The following is a 17,362-nucleotide window of genomic DNA, read 5'->3' on the forward strand; positions in this document are numbered from 1 at the left end:
CTCTTTGTGGGGGGTTCCCTTCTCCACATTCTATCCTCACGGTACTTGCGATCTTCTATGACTTGTCTGTGGCTTGTTTGTTTTTTGTTGGAGGTCTGGCTCGGTTTGTTGCGGCTTTAAGCCTATGGGTCCATGGTATGCGCCATATAAATACTTAAAGTAAACCTATCTCTTTTTAATGTCAGACATTCGAAACTGCAAGGATTTTACATAGACCTCTGCATGACCACTTCGTCTTCCTTTTGAACAATGTGACAATCCACAATCTTCACAACACCAATGCTCCTTGGTACAGGTAGTTTAACTTTTGCACTCTTGGCAATTTTCAAAGTTTATATAGATTGCTTTTCACTCAATCACCTCTCCTTTGGGATTGCGGTTACTTTCTTTCCTTTGTTTCCCGCTTTCCATTACTCAGAACATTTCACAGAAACTTTGGAATGTCTGATTCCGCTTTGCAGGACCACTCTGTTTCTTTGTATACGTGTCTCGGCATTCAATCATTGATCTTTTCATTACGCGTTTCATCGGCACACGTGCAACCTTCAACTCTTGTTACAGCTTTCTCTTTTACTCTCAACACAAACCAGGCTTTTGTTTGCCTTCGATAACTCACTGGTCGTGTTAATTGGGCTTCTATCTTCAGTGCTTTTCTCATAACCGTCAAGGCCATTTCCAATGCCTTCTCTGCTCCTCCGTCATTCATCCGGGAGGTTAGCGGGCTGCCTGGACGCACTTTGAAGGTTTTTCTTTGCCGCTCACTCTTTTTCGGTCGTAGAACGCTTAGGGCTTCCTGAAAAGATGGACTTCTCGCCTGACTCTCTCTAGTTCCCCTCAGCAGCTGATCAACCCCTTGGCCTTTCAACTTCCCAAGCCTGGTTTGCATCACCCCTGAAAGATCTGTTCCTTCTCGTACCCAGCCTCACTCCCAGTGTGTCTGTGCATGCCACCTTTTCTACTGACTGGGAATGTTAACAAGTGGCAGGTGTATGTAATTTGTATTATGTGCCTTACTCATTTGAGGGACCAGAGCCATTGCAAGTCAGTAGAGTTAATCCTTTGTGCCTCATTCCTCATCTTCCTCGTCTCTGTAGTGTTGTCAATGTGAAGTGAGTAGGGATTATGGGAGTTGTAGTTTCCCATAAAATAAGCAGGCATAGGGGTAGGATGGGTTGGAGAAAAAGGGGGATACCATGTCTCACCATCAGGTGCGTCGCCATGTCTCACCATCCGGTGCTTCACTCCCACTCCCTGAGGACCCCCTACCCAGGTGAGCCTCCCTCGCTTGTCCACCCCCAGGGTCGGGATCCAGAAGCGATTGCCCTTCTCTGGCCACCTGAGTACAGGATCCCCGGGGACTCGGCTTTGAAACACCCTCTGGTTTTTCACAATACCTTTTTTGCTCTATCTATTTTGTACTGGTGTGTGTTTTGAATACTGCTGATGATGTCCATATTTTAATTTCAGGAGCTTAAAGCTGCCCAAACAAGCCTACAAACTGTCTCTGCATTGCTGGAGGATGAGAAGGTTCTGAGAAAGCGTTCGGAGCAGAAACTGTCACAAATGCCATCTACTCATGAGGAGATAGTGATTGCGACTGCAAGAATGACTGAAAAGGACAGGTGGGTTTCTTTAAATGTCAATCAGTTTATGAACATGGTATGTAGATTAATGTTTAAACACTGATCTATGGATGCAATGAGAGACTAGCAGTCCTACTCTGTGCATATGCTCACAGCTGTATAATTAAAACAAAAAGGTCTGTGGGACTTATTCATGCCGTTTCTGTTTTCCAGCAAGGGGTGCTAGACGGGTGACTTCAGAGTGACACTGAGTTTGAATCTCACTAGCTTGAAATGTGGACAGTGACCAGTAATCATTAGTTTTTTTACAGTATTTTGGTTTGTTCATAGCAGGCTTTGGTGATGAGGGGGCCTGTTGTGTGATGCATCTCTCGCCCATTAACTGTTAGTCATAGTGGAAGAAGAGATAAATACAGTTGATACCTTGACTGTCTTAATATACAGCAATATAATACTTTTTGATGCCATTATTTCAGTTAATTGCTCAATTTTATTTGTCAAAAAAGATCTAAAGCACCTTTAGGTTAAGGAAAAAATCAAATAGTTGGTCAAAAGATGGTCCTTCTCACTCCTTGTCCCATGCTACCCTGTAAATGGCCTTCTCCCTATAACTCTATACAAAACCAATTGTAGAAGGCTGCCTGCATCTTCATTCTGTTACTAGATGCAATCATTTTTATGGTTTGTATAATAAATGCAATGAATGGATCATGGCTAGTTTTGTTTGACACATGTATATCCCGGATACGTTTTGATGGCATCTCTTTGAGGCATACAAAAGCCATAGTCTTCTTTCAATGCCAGTTTTAAAATAGGTTCAGTATGAGGAAGCTTGCCCAAACTCTTCTATTCCTCCAAGCCAATTGATGTGTAATTGAAGATTTTTTTTTTTTTTAATCTCAATAGAAATGTTATTTAGAACTGGACAGGGACACCACGCCAAGCTTTTACCTTGGTGTATTGCTTTGAGGGTTTTATCTGCCTTGGTTTGCATGTCATCCTTCTGTACATTGCAATGGTCACACCACTAGGGTTATGTGAATTTGTAGTTTTGTTACCTGTGTTTCTAGACACGTATTTGATCTTTCTGAATTTTTATTTATTTTATTAATTAACATTTATAAAGCGTGCATCAGCCCTGAGGCATTGTGGCGCTGTTACAGACAAATGAAAGCGTGGCTGGTTACAGAGAAAAACTTAGTTACATGTCCGTGAGGCAGGATATGCATACATGGTTACAAGGAAGTACAGGGGCAAGCAGAGTACATTAGTGGAGGGGGAGGGGAGGGAGGTGGGTGTGCGTTAGTTAAAGGGTTTGGTTTTGAGGCCTTTGTGGAATGCAGGGAGGGAGGTCTCAGCCCTGAGAGCGTTGGGTAGGGCGTTCCAGAGTTTGGGAGCTAGGTGATTAAAACCAATTGCTCCTGGCTGGGCTCTTTTGATGGGTGGGATGCATAGTTGGTTGGCGTTATGGCTTCTCCTAGGCCGCGAGGAGGAATCTCTTGTGATAGTTTGCGATAGGTAGGGCTGGGCGGGGAGGTTTAAACATTTATGCGTTAAGATGAGGGTCTTGAAGGTGATTCTCTCTTTTACAGGGAGCCAACGGGCAGCCTCGTCTAGCTGCTCTGAGCGCGTTGTTTTGGACTATTTGAAGCCTATTTAGATTTTTTGCCGAAGTGCCTGCTAGGAGAGCATTGCAGTAATCTAATTTAGCTCTGATGGTGGCTCGAGCCATGGAGAGGCAGTTTTGGTTGGATAGGAATGGTTTAATGGCAGTTATTCGTTTAGTGGTGTGGGCGGAGGCGGAAGCAATAGCACTGACTTATCATGTCATTGACCGTGTAGACTCTAGGAAGACTCCAAGGGTCTTCACAGAGGAGGAGACTGGGATAGTGGTGTTCTCGATGGTGAAGTTGCAGTATTTTTGGTTGCTTTTGGACGGGGTTTCTTTGGGACCTAGGAGGATGATCTCTCTCTTGTCTCCATTGAGGCACAGCCCATTGGCAGCCATCTAGGCTTGAATGGTGGTATACATTTGGAGGAGGGCTGCTGAATCTTGGTCATAGGATCAGGTGAGAGGGAGGACTTGCGTATCGTCAGCATAGTTAGTGTAAGATATGCTGAAGGTGTCCAGTTTGTCGAAGAGTGGCTTTGTAAATAGGTTGTAGACTGGGTGCTGTGCAGGAACCCTGATAGACTCTGCAGTGGATGGTGGCGGGCGCTGCGTTAGCTTTATCCGAGAAGACCTTCATGGCTCTGCCTTCTAAGAATGAAGTTATCCAGGAGGAGGCTTGATTGGAGAAGTGAGCTGCATTGGTTAGATGGGAGGTAAGGATTTTATGATCAACGAGATCAAACACTGCTGAGAGATCCAAAAGCAGCAGAAGGGCTGGTTTGCCGTATCAATTATCTCAGTTATTGATTTTTAAGGTCTGGGAGAGCGGTTTCGGTGCCATGGCCTTTGCAGAAAACTGATTGCCTTTTGCCTATGATGGCGTTAGACTCTAAGAAGTGTTGGATCTGGTTGTGGGATGCTTTATCTAGGATCTTGAGAAGGAAGGGGACCGTGCTGATAGGGCGTTAGCTATTTGGGGAAGTAGGATCCAGGGATGTTTTATTTAGAAAGGGGCTGACCCATGCTTCCTTTGGGCTGGATGGGACCGTACCTGTAGTAAGAGGCATTGATGAATGCCGTGATGAGGGGAGCCAGGGATTCAGCGCAGTCTTTCATAATGATGGGGAGGAGGGGCAGATGTCCCCTTTTCATACCGATGGTTTGAGATGTTGGAGGAGATTTATGACTTCCGTTTCCGAGACGTCTCTTAAGGAGAAGAGAGGGGTGGGAGGTTTGTCAGGGGCGGTGCTGGGCGTGGCCTGATGGACGGGTTTAGGGAGTGCTTTACATTGAGATTGAATTTTATCTTGGAGAAGTTTCATTTTGTGTAGCAGGGTTGCCTGTATGCTGGAGCACCAGGCTTCGTATTTGATGATCTCATCGGGGCTGGTGGGAAGGAGTGATGCGGTCTTTAAAGATAGCGAACATTTCCTTTGATTTGGAGTTAGCTTTGGTGATACAGTGGTTGAAGGAGTTGGGTTTGGCTTTGAATATGGCTTTTTAATATTGCGTTGATAGCCTTTTGAATTCTTCCAGAGTGCAATCACTAAGCTTAGCATGCCATTTGGTCAGAGCTAGGCGTTGGCTGGTGCGAAGGGCTAGTAAGTCTTCTGTGAACCAAGAATTGGTGTGCATGTATTTCTTTTCCTTTTTGGCTTCCATCAGTCTATGGCGTCAATGGTTCTAGTGAGGGTGTGCAAGTAGATGTCAGTAAGCGAGCAGGAGTCGCTTGCTAAGGCAGGTTTAAGTTCTGGGACATTCAGGAAGGGAAGAAGGTTGTCCTTAGTTCATTTTTTGGAGCATCTGACCATAGCTGGAGGAGCGTAGGAAAGAACTTTAATGGAGCGATCAGTGGGAACTGAGAATTTGATGCAATTATGATCAGTCCATGGCTAGGCTGTGTTGGAAACAATGAAAGAGGAGCATTTGAGGTCTGCCACCTAGTCAAAGGTGCAGCCTTTACAGTGAGTCGGGCCTGTGAATTTTTGTGAGAAACCAAGGTCTTTGAGATCTTTGGCTAGGGCTAAAGCTGCTTTGTCTTCTGGGTCATTGAGACCTAGGTTGAAATCTCTGAATAAGATGGTTTTTGTGAAACGTTTTAGGTTGCTACCTAAAATATGGAGGAGATGCCCTTGGAAATCGGGGGCTGTGTCTGGAGGCCTGTAGATGTGTAAATTTAAAGTAAAGTTGGGGGACAGGGACAGTTTGGCTGAGAGGAGGTCGGTGCTACCTTCCCAAGGATGATCCCACCGCCTAATGAAGAGTGTATCCTTAGATATAAGAGCTGACAGTCCTGTCGAAGGATAGAGGAACCCTGCGGTAGGGCATGGGAGATTGCTGGGTCAGATGCCTCGTGGAGCCAGGATTCTGTGATGGCAAGTATGTCTAAGTCATGGGTGGTGATGAGGTTGTTTATCTCGAGGGCATGGGCGGGGATGGAGCGGGCGTTAATGAGAGCGCATTTATGAGCCTGGGCAGGGATGTATCATTTGGAGGTGGCAGTGGGGTGAGGGGTGCTAGTGGGGCAGAGGAGGGTGGTGGTTAGGGAGGGGCTGGAGTGGCAAAGAGTGGCAGTGAGGGGTGTGTGTGTGTGCAGGTTGGTTGGGTGAGGAGACCCAAGGGGGGGTGGCCGGTGTGCAGGAGCTTGCTGGTTGTGAGGGAGCTTTGTCGTAGTGTAATGAGATGGTGCGTGTGTGATAGTTGTGCGAGAGGTGAGTTTATGATTTCTATTGGCGTTGGAGATGGGCAGGCTGGGGTGCAGAGTGGGCTTGGTGCATGCCCTGAGCCTATAGAGCCTATATGCTAGGTTGGTTTGGGAGTTGGCCGAGGGGTTGCTTGCGAGGGTAGTGTTAGCTGAACACGCATGCTGATGAGGAGTGTAGGTAGAGAGGGGTGTGATGGAGGTAGGCATTATGGCTGGATCAGTGTGCCAGAAGGTAGCTAGTGTAAGGGTTAGAGCAATGAGGAGGTGCCGTACGAGAGTGGTACAGGGAGTGTGCCGGTGAATGGGCGTGTGAGGTGGCAGGGATAGTGTGGCAGGATACATTGGTAAGCAAGTGAAGGGGCAAAATGTTGAGTGGTGGGTGGAGTGTTAGTGAGGGGTAGTGATCATGCGATGGTGCAGCAGTGACTAGCAAGAGTGATCCGTGCGTGTGAGCCTTGCGGGGCTGTGGGAGGGTATAATGCCGCTAACAAGATTGGTGACAATGCGGTCTTGGGGTGGTCTGGGCACAATTTGGCATGAGAACTATCAAATATTAGCAAATCGATTTCAACAAAATAGGTGTCAATGAGGCCGCAGGTTGGTACAGGCACAACTACACAGGAGTACAGATCAGGTTTTAGCAAAATAGGCAACAAAATAATTTTAGCACAATATGTGCCCATCATTTTTGACAAAGTATGCAGCAATCAGTTTTGACAAAGTATGCTGCAATGCGGCCGTGGGTTGGTCTGCAACTATGTATGAGTACAAATCTAATTTTGTAGGATTTGGTGAGAATCTAGTGACCATAGAGGGGCGCAGGCCATGTGAGAGACGAAAGTCAATGAGCGGAGCTTACCTAGCAAGTGAACTGGCGAGGGTTATAGCCAGCTCTGCGCTCAGTGTGCTAACAGGTGCAAACAGGGATTTTTCCTTTGTGGGCGTTAGCCGGCGTGGGCCGGCTTCCGCCAGCCAGCAGAAATGCTGCTAACAAATAGGCGAGCGTTGCTTAGCAACGATGAAAACAGCCTTGTTTACGAACGAGCGCTGTGTCGGGCCGCCATAGATTATTCAGGCGATTTGTTGTTGGTGAACCACAAGGTGGATTGCAGGTGGGTCAGTGTGGCTACTGCGTGAATAATTGTCAATCATAAGCGGCTAGATTTTAAAAGGTAGCATGTTGAGGGGGAACTGGAGACTGATTTGTAATCCTTCTCAGAGTTACTAGACTGCTGCGTAGTTGCAGATATCTGTTGGCAATGGGACTTATTACATGTTAGCTGGTAATTCCGGTGGGATACTGGCAAAATCCCCCTAGCGTTACCAGCGCATGATATCCTTGTATCACCGGGATATTCTAGGTGTCGCCAACGGTGGTAAATCCCCAGTCCATGGAGTCTCATATGACTCCATGAAGGGGATTGCTGGAATTACTGGCACTGGTAATTACAGCATTTATTTGCCGGTCGGGTCCTGATTTACTACCTTTAGCTCTTGACTGGATGTAAATCAGTGCCCCCACTGGCAAACTTGCGTTGTCCCGGTTTGGTCAAATTGGTGGTGCCGGAATTACCAGCATTTATACCCGCAATTTTACAGGACCGGCAAAACTGTAATGATTTTTCAGCTTGGTGTTACATTATGGTTTTGATTCCCCCTTCAAATCTTGTCGAAATTCTCTGCACGGTGTGCTATGAACTAACAGCAGCATTGCAACTATTTTTATTTTTTTTTGCTTTCTTTATTAACATTTCACAAAACCAACACCCCAAACCCCAAGTTTCCCTCCCCCTCCTTAACCCGCCCCCCCCACCCCCCCTCCCCCCCTCCCCGGCACGAGAATGTTCCACACGTTTCAAGACAAACCGAGGTAAATGAATGATGAAATACCTAATGCAATACAAGTCATTACAACCGCCCCCCCTCCTTTACCCAGCATTCCAATAGTCCAGGGTACTCCACATCCCCTGGTAAACACGGCACTCAGTCTGGCGATGGTGTAGTCGAGGGTTATATACGAATTGTTCGTATTACAACTGTTCGAATGACAATTGACCTTTTCACAATTGACTGAATTGTGAAGGTCAATTGTAACATATATGCGGGGGGAAACCCCCTGCAACCCCCACCCAACCCAAACCCGCCCACAACTATATATATTTATATATATATATATATATATATATATATATATATATATATATATATATATATATGGTCAATTGTGACCCTTTAAATTCAGTCAATTCTTCATTCGAACAATTTGGGTAATACCTAGTCGAGAACTCCTCCAATGGCGCGGCGCCCGCTTCCCCACCGCTCCCACCAAGGAGATATGACGTATATGCGTCCCACATTCCAGTATCTCCCCAGTTCTTTCCTTTCACCACCCCCATCTCAGCTCCAAGTCGTTACAGTACAGAATATCCTGGGACCATTGGGCAATCGTTGGAGCAGTGCTCTTACCCCACCCCATAGCAACCCTGCGCTTGGCCAGGATCAACAGAAGACTTATCAACTTACGGAATCCCTTTGGTACCTGAGCAGTGTATCCCAAAAGGGCCATCACCGGATCCGGAGTATACCACTGACCCACAATCTGCCCCACCAAATCAAACACTCCACCTCAAAATTGACCAAGTGATGCACAGTCCCACGCCACATGGAGAAAGCCTGCAGGCTCATAACCACACCTAATACAAGCGGCAGACCTGTGAGGGAAATATCGATGTAGCCGATCCGGAGAGTAATAGTATTGGTGTAGAAATTTTAAATGGACAAGTTTGAAACTTGTATTAATAGCCCCTTTTCTCGTGCCTTCACAACAATACTACCATGTCTCCTCTGAGATCTCCCTGCCCAGCAGCTTTTCCCAGTCCAACCTCGAGGACAGAGCAGACAATGACCTGCCCCTCGACCCTTCAGCGTAGAGCTGTGAAATCAACCCCCGATCTAAGTCACCTCTTACCACCTTAACTAACAATTCCACCACTTGGGGCTGCCCCGGAAAGAGCTGCCGCAGTGCCACCCGGAGCCTATAGTACTGAAATATGTCTAGGGCCGATAGAGCCCCCCTGCCTTTCAGTTGATCAATGGTAATAAAGGTGCCATCCGGAAACAAATCCGCAAACTTGGCAAGACCCATCCGCTTTGTCATAGCAACATAGCTTGCCTCACTAGTCACGGGCACCCCAGGGATAAATATAACGGGGAGTTCTGGAGAATAAAGCACACCCTCCCCAGGCGCACGCACCAACCGAGACCAAGCTCTGCACGTCAGCTCCACAAGGTTTCGGGCCACCCCAGAGTGACCCCGGGACGCAATTGACCTCTCCACCTCAACATGCCTATGTTCAGCCGCCAACCCATACCAATACCTTAGGTAGCTAGCCTGAGCCACACAGTAGTACAATTCAAAATCAGGGAGCGCCAGGCCACCCCTGCAAACAGGTGCCGTAAGCTTATCCCAAGCAACTCGCGCCTGCTTCCCAGCCCAGAGAAATCGAGTCATTGCTGACTTGAGGTCCTGAAAACATTTCTTAGGCACTCGAATGGGAACATTGAGAAAGACATACAAAAATCAGGGCAGAATGGTCATTTTAACTACCAAGACCCTACCAAACAAGTTAAGCGGGAGCGTAGCCCACCTTTGCATCGCGTCCTTAGCCTGCTGCAACACCGCTCCATAGTTACTACAGAACACTTCACCTTCGGACCTGGCCAAGGTAATCCCCAAGTACCGAGTACTATGCATATCCCATTGGAACCCCCGCTCATCCTGAAAACGAAACAGTCCCTCAGTTAAGGGGAATATCACTGACTTAGTAGGGTTCACGCGCAGCCCAGAGAGTTCACCAAAGTTCTGGATATCTAGCATGACAGGGTTCAAATTGACCTCTGGACGGCTTAGAAACAAAACCATATCATCCACATACAGCGAAATCACCACTTTATGGCTATGCAACTGGATTCCCCTATGAATATGAAACTCCCTCACCCTCTCAGCCCAAGGCTCTATTGCCAGAGCGAACAATAAGGGGGGCAAAGGACACCCCTGGCGTGTTCCCCTTTCCAGCGGAATTAACCCATTAACCCTTACCCTTGCAACAGGCTTTTCATATAAGAGAGCTATTAAGGCCAGAAAGGACTCCCCCAAGCCCAATCAACGCAAGACCGCGAATAAGAACGGCCACTCGATAGAATCAAAAGCCTTAGTGGCATCCAATAAGACTGCAACAGCTGGATCCGTGCACGGCAAAGCAGCCAGCAACCCAAACATTCGCCTCAACCCAAACGACGTCGACCGCCCAGGGATAAAACCCGTCTGATCGGCCCTAACCAGCGTAGGCATTAATGGAGCTAAACGGGACTCTAGGATCTTGGCCAAGATTTTATTATCCAAGTTAATCGGGGAAATCGGGCGATACGAAGAACAATCCCCCTCCTGGTTCCCCGGCTTCAACAACACCACCACCAGGGCCTCCCTGAGCGATTCCGGCAGCCGATTAGTAGATACTGCCTCTTGATATACCCGCAGCAGGTAAGGAGCCAATTTATCGACAAAACATTTATAAAACTCAGAAGTGAACCTGTCCGGGCCTGGGGATTTCCCATTAGGCAATGACTTTATAGCCTCCTGCACCTCAGTTAGTGTCACTGGTCTATTCCGCCACTCCCTCTGCTCCCCCGAGCACCAAAACAAGCCCACCTGATCGAGGTATGCTTCGATATCCGCTTGCAAGGCCCCGGACTGGGTAGCATACAGACGAGTGTAAAAGGAATGGAACTCCCGAAGTATCCCCTCATCCTCAAAGTGATTCGTCCCTCGCTCATCCGTGATTACCGCCACTCTGCCCCCCGAGGCATTTAAACGTGTGACCTGAGCTAACGACCTACCCGGAGCCTGACCCTCACCATATCTCCGAGGGGGCTGATCTGTCCCACAGGTACTTAACCTCCCGCTGGGCCAATGTATGGAATTCCTGAAGTTTCCTCACCATCTCCCCTTGCTGAGATTTGGAAGGAATAGGAGAAGCCTTTTGCATGGCGCGTATCTCTTCCTCCCTTTCCACCAAGTCTTTACGTATCTTTTTCAGTATACCCGCCTCCTTAGCGATACACTCCCCCCGCATCACACATTTAAACCCTTCCCACAAAACACCCACCGAGGACACCGACCCCTCATTCATCTCAAAGTAGTTATCAATAGCATTCCCCAGTTCTTCTCTGAAAACTATATCCGTAAACTCATCACTTTTGAATCTCCACGGCGGCCTCCGCTCGGCCTTTCAACCGGACAGCTAACACCACCGGAGTATGATCAGAGAGAGTGCGAGCCAATATTTCCACCTCGGACACCTGTCCCAGCAGACTATCCAATACCAAAAAATAGTCCAGCCACGCTGCCGAGTTATGCGGCGCAGAGTAGTGAGTATATAGAGCTGCCCCCGGGTTCCGCACCCTCCAAACATCCGCCAATTGCCACACGTCCAGCATACCCCGAAGTTTAACCGAGCATCTGCTATATAACCGCGGATGTTGCCCCGTCCGATCCTGGGCAGGGTCTAACACCGCATTAAAGTCCCCCGCCCACAGTACCTCACCCCCAGGCATATCCACCATTTGCGGCTCCACCCACTCTAGCGACCCAGTCGTATCATGATTAGGGCCATAATAACAAAGTATATAGCCTACCCTGAACAACCCCTTGGACTAGGAGTGCCCTCCCCTCCTGATCTCTCAGCACCATGGTTAGGCGAAACCCCACCGACCTGTGCATTAGGATACACACCCCCCTAGAGAAGGAGGAATATGAAGAAAAATACCTATGGCACGCCCAGCATTTACCGAACTTTGTTTCCGAGTCTACCGTCAAGTGGGTTTCCTGAAGAAAGGCCACCTCCACCGGGTGTCGCCGCAAATATTGCAGCACCTTCCGACACTTCGGTTGTCATGATCCCTGCTTCCAAGGGGTCAGGACTTGCCCCACGACCTTGGAAGCAGGCCCATGACTCTGATCCCAGGAACCAGCCAGTCCCTATAGGGACCCTCTGGACCTTGTCCTGGCGCCAGTGGCGCCAGGCTCATGATGGTGACTGGTCCCGGCACAGGAAGCGCCGGGCTCATATTGGATAAGAGTGCTTGGTGGACCTACCTGTAGCAGACCATGCTGCTTACTTACCAGCTAACTGGTCTCCTGATCCTTCTCTGCCTGGAACTACTTTTTCTGTCTGGGTGGAGCAGGAGCCACTCCCTGGAAGCAGAACACAGGAACTCTTTTAGAAATCTGGAACTCTTTTCTTACCTGGGTGGGGCCGTGGAAGGAGATGCCTAAGCACTACAGAAGGCTATTTAAACCACACCCGATTGGTTTCACGTGCTTCGCGTTATTCTGCATCTGCAGCAGGACGCTCACCGTGTCAGCTCCAGGAAACCTCCAGCTCCAGATCCTGTGAACACGAAATAACCTGCTGGAATCCAATCTTCAGTCTTCTTCAGTCTTCTGCAGCTCCTGCAAAACAAAGGCACAGGTTAGGCTAAAGTAAAGGCAGTGAATCTACTTACCTAATCCAACGGCAGCATCCAAGGCGCCTTTTTCTGCCTTTCTCTTCCGGCATCCGACATCTGCAAAGAGAGAGAACATCGGTCAGTAATATTCAACTACAAGTTCTGCTTACCTGTGTTACGCCCGTTCCAACTCAGCTCGCGCTGCATTCCGGCACCTGCAAGGCAAGATACATCGGTTAGTAACGCTTAGTTACAAGACTGCTTACCTGTGTTATGCTCGCTCTCAATCTGTTCGCGCTGCACCTCAGCACCTGCAAAGACAAAAGAGACATTACGGAGCATTCTCCAGTGCTAGTGCAGTCTTTCTACTTACGTGCCATTAGAAGGATAATCTTCATCGTCACAGCATCTGAAAAGGGAAAGACATAGACTTTACAGACTTAAGACTTTTGAAAGAGAAGAGAACAAGGCAAAAGGAACTTTAATACTTACAAGGCACGCTCGTGCATTAACGGCGTCTTCGCTCTCAGCAAATCCTCTGCTATCAAGAGGCAGAGCTTGCATCCAGTGAAGCAACTGGATCCAGCGCCCCTGCATAAGACGCAGGATGGAGAGCCCGGCATTTACCTATATAAGGTAAGCGCAATATCAACCCAGTTCCACGGGGAAAGAAAGGGCGAGAGGGGCTAGGAACTTTCCGAACCTTCCAAACACTAATACCTTGGTTTACCCTTGCAGACACCTCACTCTTCAGCTTAAACTGTCGGTGGGAAGGGGGCCCAGTCCGGGAGCAAAACGAACCCTGCGCCTAACACTGAAGACAGTATCCTCGCCAGATCAAGACCTGCGCCTCCGGGGGAACCAGGTGAGCGTTACATCGGTAGACTGTTAAGGCCCCTCACATTCCAGGACAAAAGTTTAAGTGACACCATCACCAAGCTTCTCAGAGCACACAGAGCATATGCCAGCCAACTTCCCCCAGACCTGTGTTTCCCGTGCCATTTCTCTACCCCCCCCTCCTCCTCCATGGAACTTGTTACGGAGAATTCTCTCTTTAGGCTGAATTTCCTAACCTAGTGAGTCCCCCAGCAGCTTTGCTGGATTTCTGGGGTTTGTTTTTTTCCTCCTGCCAAGAGTGAGACGCTTTTCCTCCCACTCTTGGACATGATTAATGGTATTCCTTTGACTGGTAATGTGTTTTATGGGCTATGGGGTCCTTTACTCCATAGAGTCTCATGTGTTTTTCCTATGTGTGTTACACAGCACCCTGCGTGCAGTAACACAGGGGTGTCATAGTGACACCCCACCATAGACTCCATACCCTGGGACTGACTACTGTCTCCCAGGGCATGTAAAGTCACCATTGGCTTTACTAGTCCCAAATTATTAACAGAAACCAGTACAAACCATCATATTGTGGACGTACTGGTCGGGGCAATTCGAGTGCCCCGGGGTCTGTTAGTCGAGGGGGCACGTCTCTGTCTCCCCTGATCAAGTTTTGGCTGGTTGCAGTGGAAACTACTTTTTATGTTCGACCGCAAATATTTTCCTATGGGATTTTCCCATTGTTCGAGGCTACCAACTTTAATTATTTAATTCTCACAGCCTCGAACATACCGCCGGTTTATTTAATTAATATTAATTCTCCGGTTGGTATTTTTTGCCAAGACTTGATTCTAAAATGGCGTTTTTGTTCTCTTCTGTGACTCCAACCCAAGTTGAGCCCTTTGTTCCACTTTTTGGCGGGCTTCTCCACAGAAGCCTTCAAAAGTGGTGCCACTCTGTCTGGGTACAACAGGGGGCGTGGGAGGGGGTTTAGGCACCCTGGACCGAGTTACCTTGGTAACTCAGGTCACACTCTTGTGTGATTGGCCCAAGTGGTGAGCCGGCCGGCTCACCACTTAGCATGTTTGAGTGACAGCAGGACTTTGGGGACTGGAACTTCAGAAGTCGCCACAGGACCTGAGAAGCTGAGCCGACCTACCACGACGACACCACCGGTGGAGCCCTGCAGAACCGACTCACCACTTCCCGACGACAGAGAAGATCTCCCGGCTGGAGAGGCTTCTTCCCCTGACTGGTGGGCACAACCAGTTTTCCTTTCTTTCTTCGCACCCCAGCCCGGTTTGTGGTCGAACTGCCCGTGCCAAGCACCCCGGCGGCCGGATAGCCACTCACCACTGAACTGCGAATCACCGGACCGCTCCTTGTACCTGAGAAACTCTGCGGCTGGTTTCTTCCCTGGCAGTGCAACGGACTCCTGTCTTCCTCCACGACGAGATCCTCTCTTCTCCCGGACGCAGGACCGACTTGCACCCGCTGCCAGGAACAACTGGCCCCGCTGGAGCGTTCTCACCACTTTAAGGTACCGTGTCCGCCAGGCTTCCCTTTCTAAAGATTGCTAAAAGGTAATAATAACTCCTTAACCTTCTGGACTGGGCTGGCCGCCTTGACCCCCTAACTGGGCCCTTTCTTTGGTCCAACTCCTTTTTGAACCTTGTCAAGACTTTTTGTGCACTGCAACCGTGTGACCTTGGACACATTTCGTTTCGATCCTCTTAAAGCGGATCCAGCCTACTGACTCTGAATTCACGGTTTTACTTTGCCTCCTCTCTTGTTATGTTCTCGTAAAAGCGTTGGGATCTGTTTTCAACTTGTTCTCTGCTTTTCTCTCCCTTTTTAAAAAGAACTATCAGAGTGCCATCGACGTTAAGCGCTCACCGCTGTCTGAAAATAAGTGGGGCTTTACTTAAGACTTGTCTAATATTCTTTTAAGGGAGTGTATATCTTTTAGTGACCGTGTTTTTGAATTGCTTACTATTAGTGCCTGTGTGTTTTTCTAGATGTGGTTTTAAATAAATAATTATATCTCTTTTACACCAAGCTCTGGTCAGTGTTTACTTGTTCTATTGTGTGCTCTTGACCTATTGTGAATACTCTGTATACTGCCTAACTCTTCTTGAGGGAAGTCTGACTGCTCAGCCACAGCTACCAAGTGAATCTGTGTGGTACAGACTGCTACCAAGTGGGTTTACTGCCAAACACCTGTAGTCCTAAATCTTTTGCAGTGGTCCCAGAGGGAACTGCACAGGTTTCCGCCTAACGGAACTCCCTCACCCGCCCTTCCTCCTCCCCTACCGACAACCCCCCAACTCGTCGGTACATTCCCAACTTACCGCCCCCTCACGCAACCCACCCCCCTGCTTGCCAGACACCCCAACTCTCCAGCAGTGGCAATACCCATAACATGGCAGACCGCTTTCGCGCCGGAGGGAGCTACCAGCCCAACCCTCCGGCCCCCCTACTGCAGAATCCCCGACTCCTCTTGCAGGATCCAAACATAAAATTATGCCAGCCGCAACATATCAAAACCAAACATAATTCTGCCCCCTCATCAGACCAAAGTATTGCCTCACGAGCCAGGGGCCTCCGGCAACATATCCAAAAAGGACGCCGCTTTCCCAGGAGTTTGAAAAAAAGAGCGATTTTCCCTTATGCTCCACACGGAGTTTGGCAGGGTATAACATAGCATATTTCATATTCTTATCCCTAACCGCCTCTTCACATCCCAAAAAGTCTTCCGGACGGCCTGCACCTTATCCGAGAAATCTGGGAAAAACCGGATAACATCCCCTTTATAAGTCACGTTGCCTTTCTTCCCTCGCTTTCCGGAGCACGGTGTCCCTATCTCGATAGTTCAGCAGGCGAGCTATCAACGGCCTCGGAGGGGCCCCCGGAACCGGCCGTCTTCCACTAGGGATCCTGCGAGCCCGCTCCACCACACATATTGAGGAGAACCCCTCCGAGCCCCGTGCCTCCTTCAGAATATCTTCAACCAAGCCTTCCATGTCCTTCCGGTCCACAGACTCTGCCAGGCCCACATTCCGAACATTGTGCCTCCTCGATCGCGATTCAAAGTTCTCCTGCTTTTCCCTGAGCTCTTTTAAGGCCCTCTGCACCTCAGCCATAGCCCCTGAAACTGAATTCGCAGTGTCCTCCACTCCGGAGATCCGTCCCTCTGCCTTGTCCAGCCTCTCCCCATGTCTGTCCAAACGGACCTGCATGCGGTCCATCTTGCAGGTCAACGTGTCCAACTTCCCATCAAGGGACTGTATACCGGTTTGTAACTGCGTAAGCATGATCTTAATATCTTGAACTGCAGCGGAAGGATCCGTCCCCGACGCTAGGGCACACCGCTCTGACAGGTCCACCATTGCGCCGCTATGTTTGGCCTGGCCTGGTGCCTCAAAATGTAATTTAGCTTGGTGTTTATTGCGATGCCCGACTTCTACATGACACGGGAATGGGAAGAAGGAGGAGGGCAAAGGCACATGCAGCAGAGAACGTTTCTAATCCAAGCATCCTCCCCGCGCCGCTAGCACACCTCAAGGGCCACCAATGTAGCAGGTGGTTCTCCCCGTGTCCAAATTCAGTAGCCCAATTGTCCACCACTGGGGAGGCAGGCCCGAGGCAGCCACAGCTCCACCGTTACATGCTCCATAGCTTGTAGGCACAGCAACGTCCTCAATCACATAAATACCCCCAAATATGAGAGGGCATGCAGGCCCGGCCTCCCCAAGCCCAGCCAGCCAATCCCACAAAGCTGCGTACAAAACAGGTCTCACACACGCAGCCACTCGAGCTCCGGAGAGCGCCGGGCCTCACCTGCCTCCAAGCCCGGACCTTCACAAATGACTCGCAAGGCCCGCTGGGGGACCCCGCCTGTCACGCCAGTCCTCCCACTCCCGAGGAGTCCAAGAAGCTAACGCAGCCCCAGCCAGCCGGGCACTGGTCCGTGCTCCCAGCGAGGATCCACCGCAACCAAGAGCTCCCTCCAGGGCCGCGCTCCGCTGCAGCAGCTCTCGGCAGGGCTCCCCGCAGACCGTCTCCAGCAGCAGCCGCGTCCCGCCACACCTCCACTACAGCAGGCAGGGACGCTCCCGCCAGGCCGATCCC

At 49.3% G+C, this 17,362-nt stretch overlaps 1 protein-coding gene across 5 annotated transcripts in view; it reads left to right on the forward strand.

Moving 5' to 3' along the window:
• The window catches only part of CDK5RAP2 (CDK5 regulatory subunit associated protein 2), a 2,172,192-nt gene that overhangs the window by 246,491 nt on the left and 1,908,339 nt on the right, over positions 1-17,362 (forward strand). For all 5 annotated transcript variants that reach the window (XM_069609888.1, XM_069609889.1, XM_069609892.1 and 2 more), the window contains exon 7: positions 1,468-1,622. In XM_069609888.1, the coding sequence (XP_069465989.1) occupies positions 1,468-1,622 (155 nt within the window). The remainder of the gene's footprint in view (positions 1-1,467; positions 1,623-17,362) is intronic.

This window comes from Ambystoma mexicanum, chromosome 8, assembly GCF_040938575.1.
Source record: "Ambystoma mexicanum isolate Mex_15411 chromosome 8, UKY_AmexF1_1, whole genome shotgun sequence".
NCBI classification, from domain to species: domain Eukaryota; kingdom Metazoa; phylum Chordata; class Amphibia; order Caudata; family Ambystomatidae; genus Ambystoma; species Ambystoma mexicanum.